At 53.6% G+C, this 17,126-nt stretch overlaps 1 protein-coding gene across 1 annotated transcript in view; it reads left to right on the forward strand.

The window, feature by feature from the left end:
• The first annotated feature begins 6,180 nt into the window (after positions 1 to 6,180).
• Positions 6,181 to 17,126, forward strand: part of SLC4A9 (solute carrier family 4 member 9) — a 52,470-nt gene continuing 41,524 nt past the window's right edge. Inside the window, exons 1-9 of the mRNA XM_039484609.1 lie at positions 6,181 to 6,476; positions 9,642 to 9,802; positions 10,327 to 10,476; positions 11,365 to 11,426; positions 11,737 to 11,894; positions 13,176 to 13,263; positions 13,833 to 13,987; positions 15,459 to 15,575; positions 16,752 to 16,926. Of these exons, the coding sequence (XP_039340543.1) occupies positions 6,181 to 6,476; positions 9,642 to 9,802; positions 10,327 to 10,476; positions 11,365 to 11,426; positions 11,737 to 11,894; positions 13,176 to 13,263; positions 13,833 to 13,987; positions 15,459 to 15,575; positions 16,752 to 16,926 (1,362 nt within the window). The remainder of the gene's footprint in view (positions 6,477 to 9,641; positions 9,803 to 10,326; positions 10,477 to 11,364; positions 11,427 to 11,736; positions 11,895 to 13,175; positions 13,264 to 13,832; positions 13,988 to 15,458; positions 15,576 to 16,751; positions 16,927 to 17,126) is intronic.

Below are 17,126 nucleotides of genomic sequence, written 5' to 3' on the forward strand. Positions count from 1 at the left end.
AAAGTGGGAAAACTCTGTAGTCTCCTAGGGACAAGTGATTTACCATGTTCACCCTCGTCTAGACTGCTGACTGTCCAGTTCCAGGGCAGACATGCCCTTCTCTGGCCAAAAGCTAGAAGAACAGATTGAGTGTAGGCAGCAAGCCTGCCTGGCCTGGGAGGTGCATGGATGGGTGAGATGGGAAGTCGCTCTAGTGAGACTTCCACTGGGAACTTGCTTTTGATTATTTTGCAGCTGCCCAGCTGCTGAGCAATGTGCTGATCCCTTAACCTGGGATCTCTCACCCTTGTACTGAATGAACAGCTCATTGTGAGGATTAGAAATTCGCTCTAGTCCTTTCCCACAGTGGGAGAACCAGGGAACCAGTGCTTTACACTGGGACAGGCGCTCGCACAGCCCTGGCCTCGTCTTCCCAGCTGAGTGACAGCTGTCATGTCCTCTAGATTTCTTTCAAGCAAAGTTTTGGGCTTTGCCAAGAGGTGCTGGCATAGCATTGCTGCTGCTCTGGAATTACAGTATCCTATACCCCCACCCCTTGTTCTCCAAATGAAACATGACACCACACATGATCTTCCAGGCTGCTGGCTGCACCCTACCCATCTAGACCGGCTGGTTACAGTACAAACAGCCCATGTTTGCTCATGTGTTGGGGGCGTGTTGCAGTATTTGCACTGTATACAAGGAGGTAGCTTGTTATCTTGGAGAAAATTGTAGCAAAATGCCCAGGGAAGCTTGTTATGTCTGAGTGAGTGAGTGTGTTGTAACAACACTGCCATCTTCTCCAAAGCCGGCCTGGTCTGACCGCCAGCGTTGTGCTATGCACAGCTACCGCGGTAGTGACTGTTCCCCAATACCCTGCTGGCCCTGGAGAGCCAAGGCCTCTCCACATCCCTGCGAGGGTGACACATGAGCCTGCATGTAACATTCACACCAGCTCTAGCCAGTACAACTGGGTGGGCTGCTGCTTCCCTGCACCCAGGAGCCCGGCTGGTGTGGGAGCCTGCAGTTCTTGGCATTTCTGCCGCGGGAGAGCCGCTGGCAAGATGGTGAATGACAATGCAGCTTGGCAGGGTGCCTCCAGCCTGGCTGATAACTTTGGTCAAGTGGAGCTCCAGCTGCCAGGGACTGCCAGGGTGGTAGGGACCCAGCAGGCAGAGGGAGGACTTTTCCCGTCTCCTCTCTCTCTTTCCCTTTCTTGCTCATTCAGTTTCCCTCTGTCGGGGGAGAAAGGAGGTTTTACAGGGAAAGTCTGGTGGTCCCTTCTGGCCTATGATACCATGACATCAAAGAGCACAGGCAGGGCAATCCCGAGAGCCAGGAGAGAGTGACCTCACTAGCTGGAGGTCATAGCCCCCTCAAGATGCATGGTGTTCTGCATTTCTCATGGACAGCCCATAGACATGGGACAGACCTGATTCATACTTGAGCTCTGGGGTCTCTGTGCAGATATTCATGTGAGTTTAGTGCTGCTGTGGTGTCTTGGATCAACAGCCCTGATGAACGAACGGGGCTGGGCCAACATGGGCAGTGGCAGATGCAGCTTCCTCCACACAGTCCTGGCTGTAGACCTGCTCCCTGATCTGGCTATACCAACACTAGGGATGAGAGGGTGTTTCATTGTTTGTGACCTGCTCAGGCTCTGGCATCTCAGCTCAACAAGGAAGTTGTGATGATGGTGGTTGTAATATGGACACCTAGAAATGGAATCTGTGGATTGTCCACAGTGTTCCAGGGCCAATGGGGAAGGGATTGCCGATTGGTGGCTGTGAAGGGTGAGAATGTGGAAGATGGGGCGTTGGCAGGGAGAAGTGGGAAAGGGTTGCCTTCTGGTATTGATCAAATAGGTGTTAACTCAAAATGCACTTAAGGGGGCATGTTTCCTGGGAGCAGAAGCTGCCCCATTTCTCCAACTCCCCTTGGGGATTTCAGCCTCACGTGCTACAGACTGCGCAGGGAGCAGCCACATCTCTCAGGCTTGTTTCCACAAACAAGGAAGTGGCAGCTACCCAGTGTTTACACACAACCAGGAGCGGGGACAGTGGGTTGGTGATGACTAAAGCTCTCGGGCTGGCAGGAGTCCTGCTGCAACAGGGAGCCCAAAGCAAGTGTTTACCTGCTGCTCAGTGACCAGGACTGGGGGAAATGTAACTTACTTCCCCAGGACCAAGTGCAAGGCTCGTTCCCTCACCATGCTGGGAGCACATATGCAATTTGTACATGCCTTTCATTAAGCCTAGGGTCGTTGATCTGTGCAGTATCCCACCGTGATCCTTGCATGGTTGTCAGTAGGGGCCCTAAAGGTCTTGGCCAAGCTTTTCCTTAGTGGGGGCTTAAAGCTGAGCACTTAAATCCCCATGGAGGTTCTGAAATATAGGGTCTGGCTCTCAGAGATGCTGAGATCTTTGCATCTCCCATTGCCAGATTGGGAGCAGTGAGCACTCAGCACACTTTATGGAGGTGCTGTATGTCTTTGACTGACATTAGCCTACATCTTGCCCAAAGTATTTAGCTCTATGGGCCAAAACTTTGGTGCCTGATTGCATAGTGAGGGCCACGATCTTGGCCTCTTTGCAGGCGTATTGACCAAATGTGGGAGCACAAATGTGGTGGGGGTGGGAAGAGGGGTCCATGTACATATAGGCACCTATGCAGCCAGGTAGCTCCACAGATCCCTTCATAGCTGAACATCCCAGAGGTAAAGCCGGGCATATGTGGGATGCTACGCGCCTAAAGCTCAGCCCCGCAGTGTAACATTAATACAGAGGTTGCACTGGCCCCTGGCATGTTCCTGCCCAAAGCTGGTTGAGGTCATTGTTCAATTGAGAAATTCTCCCAGCACCCCATTCCCTCCGAAAGCCGCTCTGAGTATGCTCTGCACATCCCATCTGATAGCCCAGCTCCTGGGGTGGGCCCAAGCAGCACTTGGTGCTGTTTTACAAGGCTGGGGCTCTCTGCCCAGCTCCAGGCATAAACGCAGAGCAGCCTCTGGGTCATTCAACTTTGCTCCAGCTGCCCAGGGCTGCTAAGGGCCATTCCAGCAGCCAGGCATTGCTAGAGCACCGGGCCCTGACTCCTTCTCCCAAACATGCCCCTGCAGACATGCTGTGGGCCACAAGGGACGTAGTACAGGATCCAGTACAGCAGCCCTGCACTACCCACTGAGCTTCCCAGACCAGAGGACTCCTTAGAGCTGTCTCCAGAGTGGCACCAAGCAGCCAGCCCATGGGCCAGGATCTGTCTGTCTCTGCCAGCGGTTCACTGTTCTTCAGTTCACCTGAACTCTAAGTATCACTATTATTAGGTCTGCTGTAGCAGCCCCCAGATCTAGGCACCTTGCAAACACAGCAGTCAGCACAGTCCTTGCCCTGACGAGTTTACAGTCTGACCCCCCAACCCAGCTGAAGGGTGGTGAGGTGGACAGTACTGCAGCAGGCAGGCAAAGGGATCAGGGTGGAGGCAAGAACTCGGCTCGTTAGTTTCATGGGGGTTTTGAAGATTAGGTCAGATGTGAGCATGGAGAGAGAGGCCTGTTTCTGATCTCAGCCTTGGGGTCCCTCTCTCCGAGACGAACAAGGCTGCTAGATCACAGATTCCTGAGCTCTTTGGGTAGCTGGGCCAGATGCCCAATTGTGCTTCTAACCCACTGTGGAATGTGGACAGTGTTTAATTTGTGCCAGGGCTTGGCAGAATGGCAGTTGTGTAGGAGCAGTCTACCAGGCAGGAGTTCACAATGCTAGGCACAGATCTATGGAGTATCAGCACTGATGTGCATGCCAGGTGTAGGGACTCATCGCTATTTCACAATGCCCTGAAAGCCACTCTCCTGCTTTGTCACAATAGCAGAGGCCGACATGCCCCAAGTTGCACCAGCAGGATCTAGTGCATGCTGGCCTCCTGGTGTTTACCGTGCACAGCTCTGCTCACATGTCTGGCATCACCGCCTGAGCTTTAGTAACTGATGTAGCATTTCGTAATGCTGCTCAGGTGTTTGCATCAGCATTCACTAGCAAAGAGCAAGGAGGGGTTCAGCACGCTCGTACCCATGAGTTGACAGTTCTGCATCCTGGCAAGCCTCTGGCTTCCTCCATGGTTCCGTTTTCGTTTGCTCAGAGATATGCCCTCTCCAGTTACTGCTGCTGCCCTGAGCAGTCCCTGGAAATCAGGCATCTTCTCTGGGTGCTTCTGGGAAGCTGCTGGGCTCAGTCAGTGTGAAATGTGATCCTGGAATGGCCACTTTGGCATTGTCAGCAACAGAGCTTAATTTGTGCCAGGGCTTGCCAAGGCTGAGCCCCGGCACCTCTGTGCTTGCCAGGTCAGTTATGAAAATAAAAAAATTGCTTGAGCCCAGCCACTCTTTCATTACAAATTAAGTACCGGTCAGAAGTAAATCCTTGCTGGACTAGGATTGAAGTCTGTGCAACGCAGGTAGCTTTGGACCTGTTGTCATTTTGTTTTCTCTGCATTGCACCTTTAAATGCCAAGAGTTCGCCTGGTCCCTGGAGCAGCAGCCACTTTGTTAGGCACACCTGATGCAGCATGTCACAGAGGAGTCACACAATGGGCTCTCAGGGAGCTTGGGCGTTTGGTCTGATTTTCTTTAATTTCAAATAAAAGCCATTCATAGAGGAAGTGAACACCTGTGCGTTGTGCATGGAAAACACCCTCCCCTGCCTTTCACAAAATAAACTAGGTGGGGTGGGGTGGGAGGGTTGGCAGCTAGATGACTCAGGGGACGGGTAGAAGGATATGGAGCCTTTCAGCTCTTGGATCCACCTCAGGATGGTAGCGACTGGAAAGCATTAGCAGGTGAGGGGGTGGCCTGTGTGAAATGGGTTACGGGTTTCATGCCAGTTACTACCATGGAGCTGCTCACATCACACAAATAACTATCACATAGCACGTATTTGGGGGGGTCTCTAGGTGTGGGTGACAGCGATGCCAGATAAAAATGGGGAGGGGGCAACCGGAGCACTGCAGGGAATTCCAGCACCCCGTGGGGGTCCCGATCATCCCCTCCACACACACCACATGGTCCACTGGCCTGGATTCCCTCTGTCCGAGACGGGAATCACCCTAGCTGCTCTATGGCCTCTGGCTGAGTCTGAAGATGGGGGGCAGAGCAGGGTGACCTCTGTGGGGAGCTGTGCTTTGGCCTCCCCTGGTGGGGGGGTAAAAATCCAGCTGGGGGGGTCACAAAGGCAGTGTCTATGTGTACTGACTGGGGAGCATAGGAAGAGGGAGGAGACGGTAAAGCTGCCGCTTAGTGCCTGTGTCTCTGGTGTGTGACGCTGGTGATGGGTTTTGGATGGTGAACTCCCTGCCGCAGACACTGAACATTAGAGGACAATAGACAAACGAATAACAATGCCAGCAGAGAGCCAGGCACCCACCAGTTTCTCGGCACCGGAGGGACTAAGGGGCGAAAGCGGGTGGCACTGCTGCTCATAGATCATTGTTTGGGCTCCACAGGGTGGCAGGAAATGGATTTCAAACAGGTCCCTCATACTGGGGCTGCGGCAGGCTGCCTGTCCTCTGCTGTGACCTCTCCTCCAGCCGGGGCTAGCCGCTCAGAGAGTCCCAGCCCTGCACTGCAGCGTGCCAGCCATGCACCCAGTAGGTGATGTGGACTAGCGAAGGGACTGGAAGGAAAGAAGGAAGGGGAAGAGGTAAGAGAAGGGAGACAAAAGAAGTTGGGGGGGGGTTATATTAGGAGTTTCATTCCCAACAGGGTTCGGTTCAAGGGATTTTGGGTAATTGGAGATGTCTGCTGAGCCTGACTCCTTCAGGGTCCTAACCTCTCCCCCCTCGGGAAAGGCTCCCCTGTCAGGCTGTCGATGCCTTGATCCCCCCACCTCAGACTGCAGCACGTCCGCAGCAGGTACGATTTCCAGTACGGTATGATGGTAAACAAGTGTTTTTCATGCAGCATGGGGCGGCAGGAGCCAGCCGGGGCTGGTGCTTGCAAAACTGGCCTCCTTATTTTGATAATGCTGTTTGGGGCTGGGCTCCCAGGTGTTGGGCTGTGTCCGGCCTAAACAGGCTCAGGGCTTTTATAAAGGCAAAATGCCTAGGATCGCCTGAGTTACTGCCCAGCCTGGGGTGTGGAGGGAACCCAGGGCGCTGGCGAGGGAGTTGTCCAGGGACGGTCAGTGGCATTTGAGGCAGCAGGGACCTGACACAATGAAAGTGCAGGTGAATGAGGATGTTCTCGCTTACGTGGAGGCAGATGCTGTTCCAGAGGCTCAGGGCAGCACCAACCCGGCAGGCCCAGATGGGCCTCAGAGCAGAAACTCCGTGGTTATCTGCCAGGCAGTTGGCCGAAGCATCTTCACCTCCAGCGTCTCCTCAGCTGCTGGGCGAGTTGGCTTCCTGCTGCAGAAGGAGGAGGGAAAGGAAGCAAGCTGCCCGGTGCTGTTCATACAGCTCAATGAGCTGTTCAGCACCCCTGACGGCCTGCAGTGGAAGCAGACAGCCAGGTAAGCACTCAGGTGCAAGAGCTAGCCCAGAGGGAAGCGCATCGGAGACCACGTAACAGGGTGGTCTGCCCCTTTAAGGGCACGAGGCCAGCCTGCCCTGTCCATTAATCAGGGTGGCTGAGGGAGAGTGGTAGCCCCAGGCTGTCAGGGAGGAAGGGGCAGCAGCAGGAGGAGGAGGAGGAGGAGGAAGGTATTCGGTGGGAGGGGAGGCAGTGGAAACCTGTTGTAGAAAGAGGGCCTGCAGGGAGGCAGCGATCAGGGAAAAGAGCAAGAGGCCTGCAGGAGGCCCTGGAGCAGGAGGGAGGGACTGAGAGAGGTGAAGGGAGCTGTAGCCCAGGGCAGGCTGAGGAACCATCTTGGTGCTTTGCCTATGCTGGGAAATAAAGCTGCCTGGAAAGAGACTCTAGTTGTGGGCGTGTGTCCTTCGTGGGCTGGGGACAGGCCAGCACTTTGCAGACCACCAGTCCAATCTAGGAACATACGGTTTGGCAAAGCAGAGCAGAGCAATGCCCCAGGAAGTCTAGTCTGCTGCTGCTGCTGCTGCTGGAGATCAATGCAGGGGGTTACAGACAAAGATCTAAAATAGCCGTGATACTCCTAGTGGTGAAATACTATCTCACTGCCGGGAGGAGAGAATTCTTCCTGGCCCCAGCTGGAAATATGCTTCCACCCTGACACATGAGGATTTCTCCTGGGTATCCTAGCTTGAAATCAGAGATGTTGGATTCCATCTAGTCCATCCTCTGAGGACCAATGTGCAGGTTGTTCCTCACAGGGCCTCCATCAACACAGTTTCAAATGACTCAGTCAACATGCAGTTATTTGAAACTGAAAAGGCCACTTGTCCCAGCCATGTTGAGAGGCAGCAATTCTGGAGTCTGTACATTGTCGAGCAATGTATTGCCTTCTCTTTCCCTTTCTGCCTTCACTTTATATTTGTTGCCTTTCAAATCCATTGAGCAACCTTTGTCTGTGTGGTTTGGGTCATTCTCCGGGTCCCAGTTTCGAAAAGCCACTGATGGGATTATGCCGGTGTGTCACATGCAAGCTAAGCCTGAAGCCCACTGGAACGAGTGTTTTCGTGGTGACGCAAAAAATACCAAATGGGTGACTAACACTGAGGGTGGTGCGATCAGCTATTGTTCAGGGGTGGCGGTAGCCAAGGAAAAAGTAAAATATCCTGCAGAACAAAACACACAGGACCCATACAATGAGCTGCAAAGGCACAGTTCCTGTTTTTGCTGTTGTTAGGGGGAGATGGCTCATTTAAACAAATGGGTCTGACAGACGCTTTACTACCAACTGGGCTGTCACTGGCACATACCCGTGTCTGTCATCCCTCGCTGGAAACAATGCAAGGGTCAGGTGCTAGGACAGCTCCTGAAAAGGGCAGTTTCGCCATCAGACTGACAGGCCAGGAAGAGGAGTTTAGTGGCAGCATGTTGTGCGGATTGAAAGGGGTGATGCGTGGGAGACCAGCCGGAAGGATGCCGCAGTGAGGATGGGAAGGAGAGATCTGGCTTTGATGCTGAGGAGGAAGAAGTGGCAGGATTTGGAAATGGCCCTGATGAGTGGGGCGAGGAAAGGAAGGAGTCGCAAATAGCCGTGAGATTGTGGGCCAGAGTGATGGGGAGGTGTGGGGGTGTGAGACTGGCAGGGACAGAGAAGGAGGGAAGGAGTGTGTTTGGGAGGGGAGAGAAGGGAAGGAGCTCAGTTCAGGTGATGACCAAACATCCAGGAGGAGATGTCAGAGCCACAGGCTGAGGTGGGTGGAGGGAAGGAGACAGTTTAGTGGCGGAGGGACAGATCTGCAAGTCATCAGTGCAGAGATAACTGAACTCCTGGATTGTCATCAGCATGGATCCCTTAACTTCCAGGGACCAAGTTCAGAGGGGATCTGTGAGTATCTGGGGGATGTCTGAGGGAGTCCAGAAGGAGGCTGAACTGAAGTCATGTACTTATTGAAGGGGTGGGGGAAGGGGTACGCTGCCCCATCGGAGACTCATCTCTGAATCTGGGCCTTAGTCTGGTAAACTTGGACCAGTGCCTCAAGAGTGGGGGATCTCTTTCCTGAGGGTACAAAACTGCTGCTGCTGGACTGATCCTCCTCAGTGCCTGCAGCCTGGAACACGTGGCTCAGGAGATTATAGGGCTGCAGGTTTTTCTACATTCCAAAACCAATGAGAGGATCCCCAAAGCCTGGTAGATGCTGCCGCGCTCATCTGGAGAAGTTCACCTTATACCTGAGTCCCGGGCTGGACCAGGCTCTCAGAACAGCTCAGGGCTTTCCTCTGCTGGATACACCGTCTCCAGGGCCCCCTGCACTGTGCATTAAGGGAGGTCAGGGCCTGTGACTTCAGGGGAATGACTTGGCACTGTTCCCTCTGCAGATCACTGTCACGCTGTTCTCATTTTGCAGCCTAAGCCGGCATTTGTCAGAGCAGCTTTCCAGATTGGCCTTAATACAAAGGAAGCCTCTGTGTGCTGTCGGAGTTTGAATGTTTGGAATCTGGCAGCATGCGTGGGCATTGCATGACGTTCCCAGCAGGCATGCTGGGACTCCCCCAAAGGGCACTTAGAGGGCACTGTGCCGTCCTGTCCTGCTGAAGAAGGGACAGATAATACCTGTGTTTACAAGAGAAAAGCTAAGTTCAGCGCTGTGGAGAGGTGCCTGGCTAACAGCCCTGGAGCCAGCTCTGCTCTCTCCACAGTACAAGCAGCGTCTCTGCTCTGACCTGGAGGCACTTCCCTTTTGGTATGAGGCTAGTTCAGTGCCCATGGCCCAGCCAGTCCTTGGCTTCTCTCCTGAGGCCCTGCCATTATCGACCCCCGAGCCATCCCGCCCCCAGGAAAGACCTGTGTGTGACTCAGCCTCTGATGACTTGGTGCCCTGCCCCTCCATGCTGGCCTCTCGGGGCTCTGATGGCTGCTTCAATTGGTCTTGCAGAATAATCTCTTTGGTCATTTCCCGCGTGTGAGTTGTGTGAATGGGACCCCATAGCTGACAGCTCTTCTTCCTGCACCCTACCCCGACAGAGCCACGCACTCCCACTCTGGGAATCCCGCTGTGCTCGTGTGCAGACGCGTCTGGCTCAGCCCTGGGCGTTTCTATCGCTTCGAACCCGGGCAGCTCCGCTGACGGCCTTCTGTCTTCTCTTTTCACAGGTGGATTAAGTTTGAGGAGAAGGTGGAAGATGGAGGAGAGCGATGGAGCAAACCCCACATCACAGCCCTTTCCTTACACAGTCTATTCGAGCTAAGGACATGCATCAAGAAAGGGACGGTCCTGCTGGATTTAGATGCCCACAGTTTGAAGCAAATAGTGGGTAGGTGGATAATGTGGGAAGGTCACCTCCCTGGGCCGTACCCTTCCCTGGCCACAGGTCGGGCTCCTGGGAGCACCTTTAATGAAAGCACTGACACCTGCTAGCAAGGTGCATCCCTGGCTTTATTTGGATTTGCACTGCAGCAGCACTGGAGATCAGAGCCCCATTGCACATTGTAAGGAACAGGCCCTGCTCCAAAGAGCTTTCCGTTTCAGTAGACAGGCCAGGCCAAGCATTGAGGATTATTGTCCAGAGGGGGAGTTGCCTGACACCACTGTGCTCACCAGCCCCCAGTGCAGACCCCACTATGGCGATGGAAGACTGCTTCCTGCAACGTAGCTACCATGCTTCAAGGTGGTGACATCTCGGCACCGACGGAAAACCCCTTCTGTCAGCATGGGCTGCGCCTGTGCTCCGGGGCTGTGCCAATGACATCGCTGTGCTAGTCCAGGCTCCAGAGCGTAGACGCAGCCTGCATGTGGCTGAAGCTAGCAATGCTTTGATGCTTTTGTTTTGTGTTCAAGAGAAGGTGATTGCCACGCAGATCGATGCTCACGCCCTGAGGCCGGAGGTGAGAAAGAAGCTCGTGTCTGTGCTGCTCCGCACCCCCCAGCACCACACCACCATGTCCCAGCTGAGGAGAGTGGCTGAGCTGGGTGCTGCCTGCTGCAGGGGTGAGTGTTGTCTGGGCTATCACCCTCACTTTCCCTTTTCCCTGTGTAGCTAGATCATGCAGTCCCTAGCTCCAGGCTGCAACAGGACAGGACCCTGGGCTTATAAAACACCTGGGTTAATATCGTCCAGCATGAATCTTCTGAAAAGGGAAGAGGAGAGACGCAGGGAGCACCTCTCTGCCTGAGGACAGGCTGCCAAACGGCGACTCCCAGGGACTTGTTCGAGGCTGTCTGAGGATGTCACAAATCCACAGCACAACCTAGCACAAGCCAGACTGCCTGGCTGGCAGCCTTCTCATTGGGAGGTTCAGGCCTGGAAGAGCACGGGAGGCTGAAGGTCAGGCCAAGGCATTTGCAGAGCCAAGGAAGGGCCCACGGTGGAAAAGCCAGGGAGGGGATGCAGAGCTAGGTGGTGTTTCTAGGCCTGGAATAGCAGACGGGGAGGTGCATTAGCAGGGCCTGGTAGGGGCTAGAACTAGCATGAGGGGTTGGGGTACTGTGGAGCTGAGTGAGGTTTCTAGGAATAGAATAGCTGGGGGTGAGGTGCAAAAGCAGAGCTGAATGGGGGGGCCAGGTGAGCAGTTCCAGGGGGTACAACAGGTCAGGATTCAGGTCCATTGGCAGATCCACAAAAGGCTCCGTTACCCAGCACTTCCTGGCCACTGAACGAAGCAGGCGCTATTACTTCCTCGTCTCTATGAGCAATAAGTGCATTTGCTGATTGAAAAGTAAATGTCAACGTCTGTGGATTTCCTCCTGCTAGAGAGCACTTACAGGAGCAATTCTAACCAATGGGCACATGCTGGCTTTGATGTTAAAGCCACTCAAAGCAGCATTATACGTCCCTCCGCAGCTCCTGATTTTAGTGTGTCTCTCTTTGCATTGCAGACAAAGCTCGTAACCGGTCGGATCCAGGAGCTGAGATTTCAGAAGCACCCCTCAAGGAGCAGGTATGGCAGGCCAGCTCTGGGCAGAGAACACAGGGTCATTAGTAGAGCTGGATGGAAAATTATGACTTTTTGGTGAAAAACTGCAAGCTGAAATATGTTGCTTTGGAGGTGATGCCACAGGGCCTCGGAGGAGTTGTGGTTTGGATGCATAATGATTCCCTTCTCCCCTGAAATAGTTCAGCCTTCAGGACTCAGTCAGACACCTTCCACCAGCACTGAATGTCCTTGAAATAGACCTTGGCTGCTGAACAGCAATCTGGGACTAACGCATGCTTGGCCCGTCTTGGACTGAGGCTCTGTTTCATTTCAGCTAAAAAACCAATTCCAGAAGAAGATCCCAGCCGAGGCTGAAGTGTCCAACATTCTTGTGGGTGAAGTGGACTTCCTAGAGAAGCCATTTATTGCCTTCATCCGACTGCAGGAGGCCGTGGGACTCGGGGCCTTGACGGAGGTTGCATTCCCCAGCAGGTAACCATCACCAGAGATCACTGCACTGGAGCCTCTTCTTCCTTTTCCTGTCTCATCAGTTCCTTCCAGCATCATATAGTCACTTCTGTGCTTGGGAGCACAGAGTGGGACTGAGGGTTGGTGATATGGAATGAGACTTTGCTAACTAAGTGCTTAGGAGTTCCCCAGAAACCATGCATCAAGCCTCCCCTGAATTTCCCAGGGACAGAGCTCCTTGCAGATGCTCCTACCAGCTCAGAGATGCTCAGAGAGTAGCAGGTGCTGATCTGTTAGGTATAACTTGGTACGAGATACATTGGTTGGGTTCTCAGAGTTCTCCTCGGTGCTGACTTGTTTCCCTACCTGGGACCCTGCAGGCACTGGGTCTGTGGTCCTGAGAAGTGACTAACTCAGGGAGACCTGGGCATAAGTGCTTAGTGGCATTTCTGCCATCACAGTGCCTGCCCCCTGCCAATCCAAGAAAATAAAATCAAAGCAAAGCAAACGCCCCTTCATCCCAATTCTCTGTGTCCATCTCACTGCGAATGACTAGTCCGAATGAAGGATCTGCCTGTTTCCCAGAATTTCTGCTGCTTTATCACAGCCGAGCCCCACACTGCAGGGGCTTTGGCACCAGTACACGACAAGCCAACCTGCTGCCTGGACTCTGGGATCTCCCAGCCATCTATATGCTCTCCCAGGACAAACACTTGCTCTGTCCCACCTCCCAACTGCTGTGATGGAGAGCCTGACTGCATGCAGTCAGCAGAGGGGCCCTGCCTGCTAAAAGGGGATGTGGGGTGCAGGATGTGCTAGGTGGGGGATCTCGGCATGGAGACAGTATGGGAATGGGTGCAGTGTAAACGCCTAGATGAAGAGACCGATCTAGTGACAAACCCACCGCGCTCAACAGCATCGAATCTCGGTGCCTCACTCTAGGGCATCTTTACCTCACACCTGCTGAGCGTGATTTGCAAAATCCTGCAGCGCTGGAAGTCAACAGCCAGCTGCTGCCAGCAACTTCACCAGGAGTTTTATCATTAAGTGACTGAGATGGGGGCGGGGCATGTTTGAAAGTCCCACTGATTGGTCATGGTAAGACTGAGGCAAAGGGCAACACGTTTACCCCGATCTCTCCAAGCCTTCCGATACCAGCTATACCTCTGTCCCTGGATGACCGACCTCTTTCAGCCAATTCAAAGAGGTGGTGTGTCCTTGGCCCTCAGACACACTGGGCCCTGGCCCTAGGAGAGCTCACTCCAGAAGTGGGGGCATTTCTCACTGTTTCTGTGCTCTCCCTAGGTTTCTTTTTATCCTCCTGGGCCCCAGAGCCAAAGTGAAAGCCTATCATGAGATTGGAAGGGCCGTGGCCACGGTACTGACGGATGAGGTGAGCCCATGTGTCGGAGACGGTGCTGTGGGTGAGAGATCTAGCAGCTGCATGGAGTATCAATATTAGATGTTGGCACTATCTCTGGGGAAAGCTGGGGAGCCGGCCTTCACAGGCAAAGCCAGTGGGAGCTCGTTCTCACCCCACTGCCAACCTTCTGATCCTCTTCTATAGGTCCCAAGCTGGAAGGATGGAGAAACGGGTCAGCACTGGATCAGCCCACTGTTCTCCTTCGCCCTTCCCAAGGATTCAATGGCGAGGATATTAAGGCTGTGCTTTTCAGAGACTAAGGGAGTTAGGAGTTTGAATCCCAGGGAAATGCAATGGGAGCTGGGCATGGAACTCACTCAGGTTCCTTTGGAAGCCCCATTTGAAAATCCCAGTGCAGGGAGGCTGGCTTAGCACAGAGGGCACATAGGGTGGGAAGGGTCCTTACCCCATCTAGCATCAGCAGAAACCTGTAATCAGTCCTAGCAGCTCCCTGTGCCGGGCTGGAGCATTTAGCGTTCATCTCAGCCAGTGGTCGTGCACAGGGATTCACCGGATAATGTAACTGCATTTCCCTCCAGCTCTTCCAGCGAGTTGCCTGTCAGGCTCAGGACAGAGAAGACCTCATTGCAGGGATTGATGAGTTTCTGGATGAGCTGACTGTGCTGCCTCCAGGCAAATGGGACCCGACCACCCGAATCCCTCCGCCAAAGTGCCTGCCCTCTCCTCACAAGAGGTACCGGAGGGGGAGAACCCAGCAGCTTTCTGGGGCTCTTTTACTAAAGAGCAGAGCGGGGCCTGAGACACAAAGCTGAGCTCTGGCTCTGAAATCCCCCGTCTCTCCCCCTGGTGTAGGGCATTCAGATTCAGCCCCAGCTCTGCTGACACTATGCAGAGCGTTAAGAGCAGCAGCAATCAGAGACTGGGAGCTTCACACTGACAGTGGAGTGTCCCGCAGCTGCCTCCCCACTGCCATGGCCATTCCGCGCCCCAGGGAGCTGTCAGAGCCTTTCCCTGCTGCAGTGAAAGGCTCTAGCATAGGGTAAAAGCCATGGCAGGGAGAGTCAGTGGGGAAAGGCTTCAGCAGCTCCCTGCTGCTGAGCTGTTCCCCGCTGCCTCCCCCTGTCAGAGCCTTTCACTGACCCATGTAACTGTAAACTACTGTGTGGACTCAGCCTGATTTTCACTGCAGTGTGTAGCTACACATGCCCTACTTGCTGCTGCATATGGTGTGCAGTGTAGATGTAACCTTAGCTGCCCCAAGGGATCCAAGGTGACAGGGCTGACAAGGGAGAAAACTGACTGAAGGGCAGTCCAGAGTGTGGATGTGAGGGCCTTAGGGGGCTCTGCCTGCGCCATCTGTTGGGGTGAATGTCCACCCTTTGCCAATGCAGTCCTCACCATTGGGGCATGCTCTGGTAGCCTCAGACAACAGCAATGGCTCTAAGTGCCTTCGTCCATCCAAAGTTGGGCAGGACATTATGGCCCTCACAAGTGGCCTGCCCTTTATTGCCTGCACGTGTGATTCCTCCAATGCACTCTCCATGGGGCTAACTTTCACCTTGTGCAGGTGAAACACACCTTCCAGGTGGGGCAGGTCACTAGCAGCACATGGCACTGACACGCCATGTTCTGCATTGGCTCATGTGTCAGGCAGAGCTCCCAGGGTGACCAACACAGGTCACCCAGGTTGAGTCAATTTGAGATCAGTTCACCATCTTTCCAGCCCTGAATGGGGTGGGAGCCAGTTAACTGAGGTGCCCCCTTCCTCCACCCCTCAGTCCCTGTCTCTCATCCCCGTGGTTAAGCTCTGCAGAGTTCTCTCACTGTCCAGCAGGAGCGGCAGGGTGTTCTCAGCAGGAAAGGCTGTCTGCATTGCTGCAAATTATTCCAAGTCGTGGTTTAAAACTTAAGTGCTCTGCATGGCCACCACCTGGCCTCTAGACCCTTCACTCCACTCAACGATAAAACTAGTGTCCTGCTACTACCTCCCATTTCTGTGTATTTCCTCTCCAGTGTATCTGGACCGCTGAGATGCAGCTGCCTCTAGGGATGGAAGTGGCAGCATCAGCTGTACTGAGACTCCCCGAGAGCAGTGGGGTTGAGATTTCAATACCAAAAATTGCCCGAGGAACTAGGCTGGGTTTCATTAATGAGGATGGTTCTGGGCTGACACCCGCCCACTTGAGTTTCTCTTGTTGTCTCAGGATCTCCATGCACCTCCGGGAATGGAAATCTCATTGCAACGGGAATGTGTCTGCAGCTGACGACAGACATACCCATGGGCACCAGCCTGTCAGCGAGGAGCTGCAGAGAACAGGAAGGTAACTGTCCGCCTGGGGAGGCTACTGACATTTGCCTTAAAGAAAGCCAGCTAGAGTCAGCCCTGGCATAAGTAGGTGCAGTTCTCCTGAGTCAGTGGACTGGTGCCCGCTTACACCAGGGCTCAGTTTGGCCTGGAGCTAGGGGCCCCGTAGTTAGTGCTCTGCACTGGCACATAGTAGACACAGGTTTATTCCTGGGCCTGGTTTCTCACTGCCAGATTGGTAGCCACTGAGGCCTCTGGAGAACCGCAGGAGACACCTGAGTTGGGTTTCTGGCCCTGATCTCTTGTTTTCCAGACCCTGGGGTGGAGATTCTCCTAGCAGCACATCAGAGACCCAGATTACATTCCTAGCCAGTGTCTCATCTTGGGGCTGCTCCAGACAGGCTAATAAAAGACCAGGGTTCAGTTCCTGGGGATATTCAGAAGATATAGAGCCAGGTATCTCCTGACTTCATTTCAGTAAACGAGTCTCTAAATTCTGGAGGGCAGGGGCCAACCTCACATTCATACAGTGTCTCGCAAAATGGGTCCTGGTGCTGACGGGGGTCTCGAAGAGCAACTCGGTGACAAATAAGAAAGAAATGGCACTGACAGGGTTTGCCAAGATTTTCTTGTAGTCCCCAAGGAAAATATTGACCACTGGTCAACAGAGATAGGCCTGAACCAAACCCCTGGTTCCAATTTCTGTCTCCAACCTTGAGATCTGGTGCGCACCAGAACTGGTGCAAATTGAACAGTCTGGAACTTGGCATTTCAAAATCTGGACCTGAATCTGAACCTCCCAGATTCCAGGGTGTCGGGGACTGGGACCCAGTGTTCACATCTGCCTGGTACAGCTGCAGATTCAGACCTGACCCTGGGACTCAGCGGGGCTCGGGCTTAGCCCATCTCTGACATTTCTCTCTGGTCAATACATCAAAAGGAGTCAATATCTGCTTTCAAATAGGCCCTCAAGTGGGCCAGCCACTAGGGGGCATGGTAGCATTGGGTTTGGTAGCTTCCTTGAACCTGTTGTTCGGGAGAGAAAATAGCTCTGTTCTAGGATTCTTCCTGCAGAACTCTCTCAGGTCAGCCTTGGCTAACCAGGGGATCTTGCTCGTACAGTATAGAGTGATTGGTGTGGAGGATTCCTGCTCTCTGTCATGAATCTCCTTGTTTCCATGTTTGTCTGCAGGTTATTTGGAGGGCTGGTAAAGGACATCCGGAGGAAGGCCCCTTGGTACTGGAGTGACTTCTATGACGCCCTGAACATCCAGTGCTTTTCAGCTATTCTCTATATCTACCTGGCGACTGTTACCAATGCAATTACTTTTGGTGGCATGCTGGGAGACGCTACCGATAATATGCAGGTCTGTGCTAGCCTCCGGTGTGATGCCCCTTTGCCTGTGCCACAGTGACGTGTCATCCCCTCTGTAGCAACGTCATTGTCTTTCTTGCTCTGATGGACATTGCATCCAGTGCTGAGTGAATCATAAGTAAACCAGGTGCCAGCTGCCATATTAATAACAGAGCAGAGGAGACAGGGCAGTTGGTGTACAGTAATGCCAAT

This window comes from Mauremys reevesii, linkage group 8 (genome assembly GCF_016161935.1).
Source record: "Mauremys reevesii isolate NIE-2019 linkage group 8, ASM1616193v1, whole genome shotgun sequence".
Classification (NCBI taxonomy): Eukaryota; Metazoa; Chordata; order Testudines; family Geoemydidae; genus Mauremys; species Mauremys reevesii.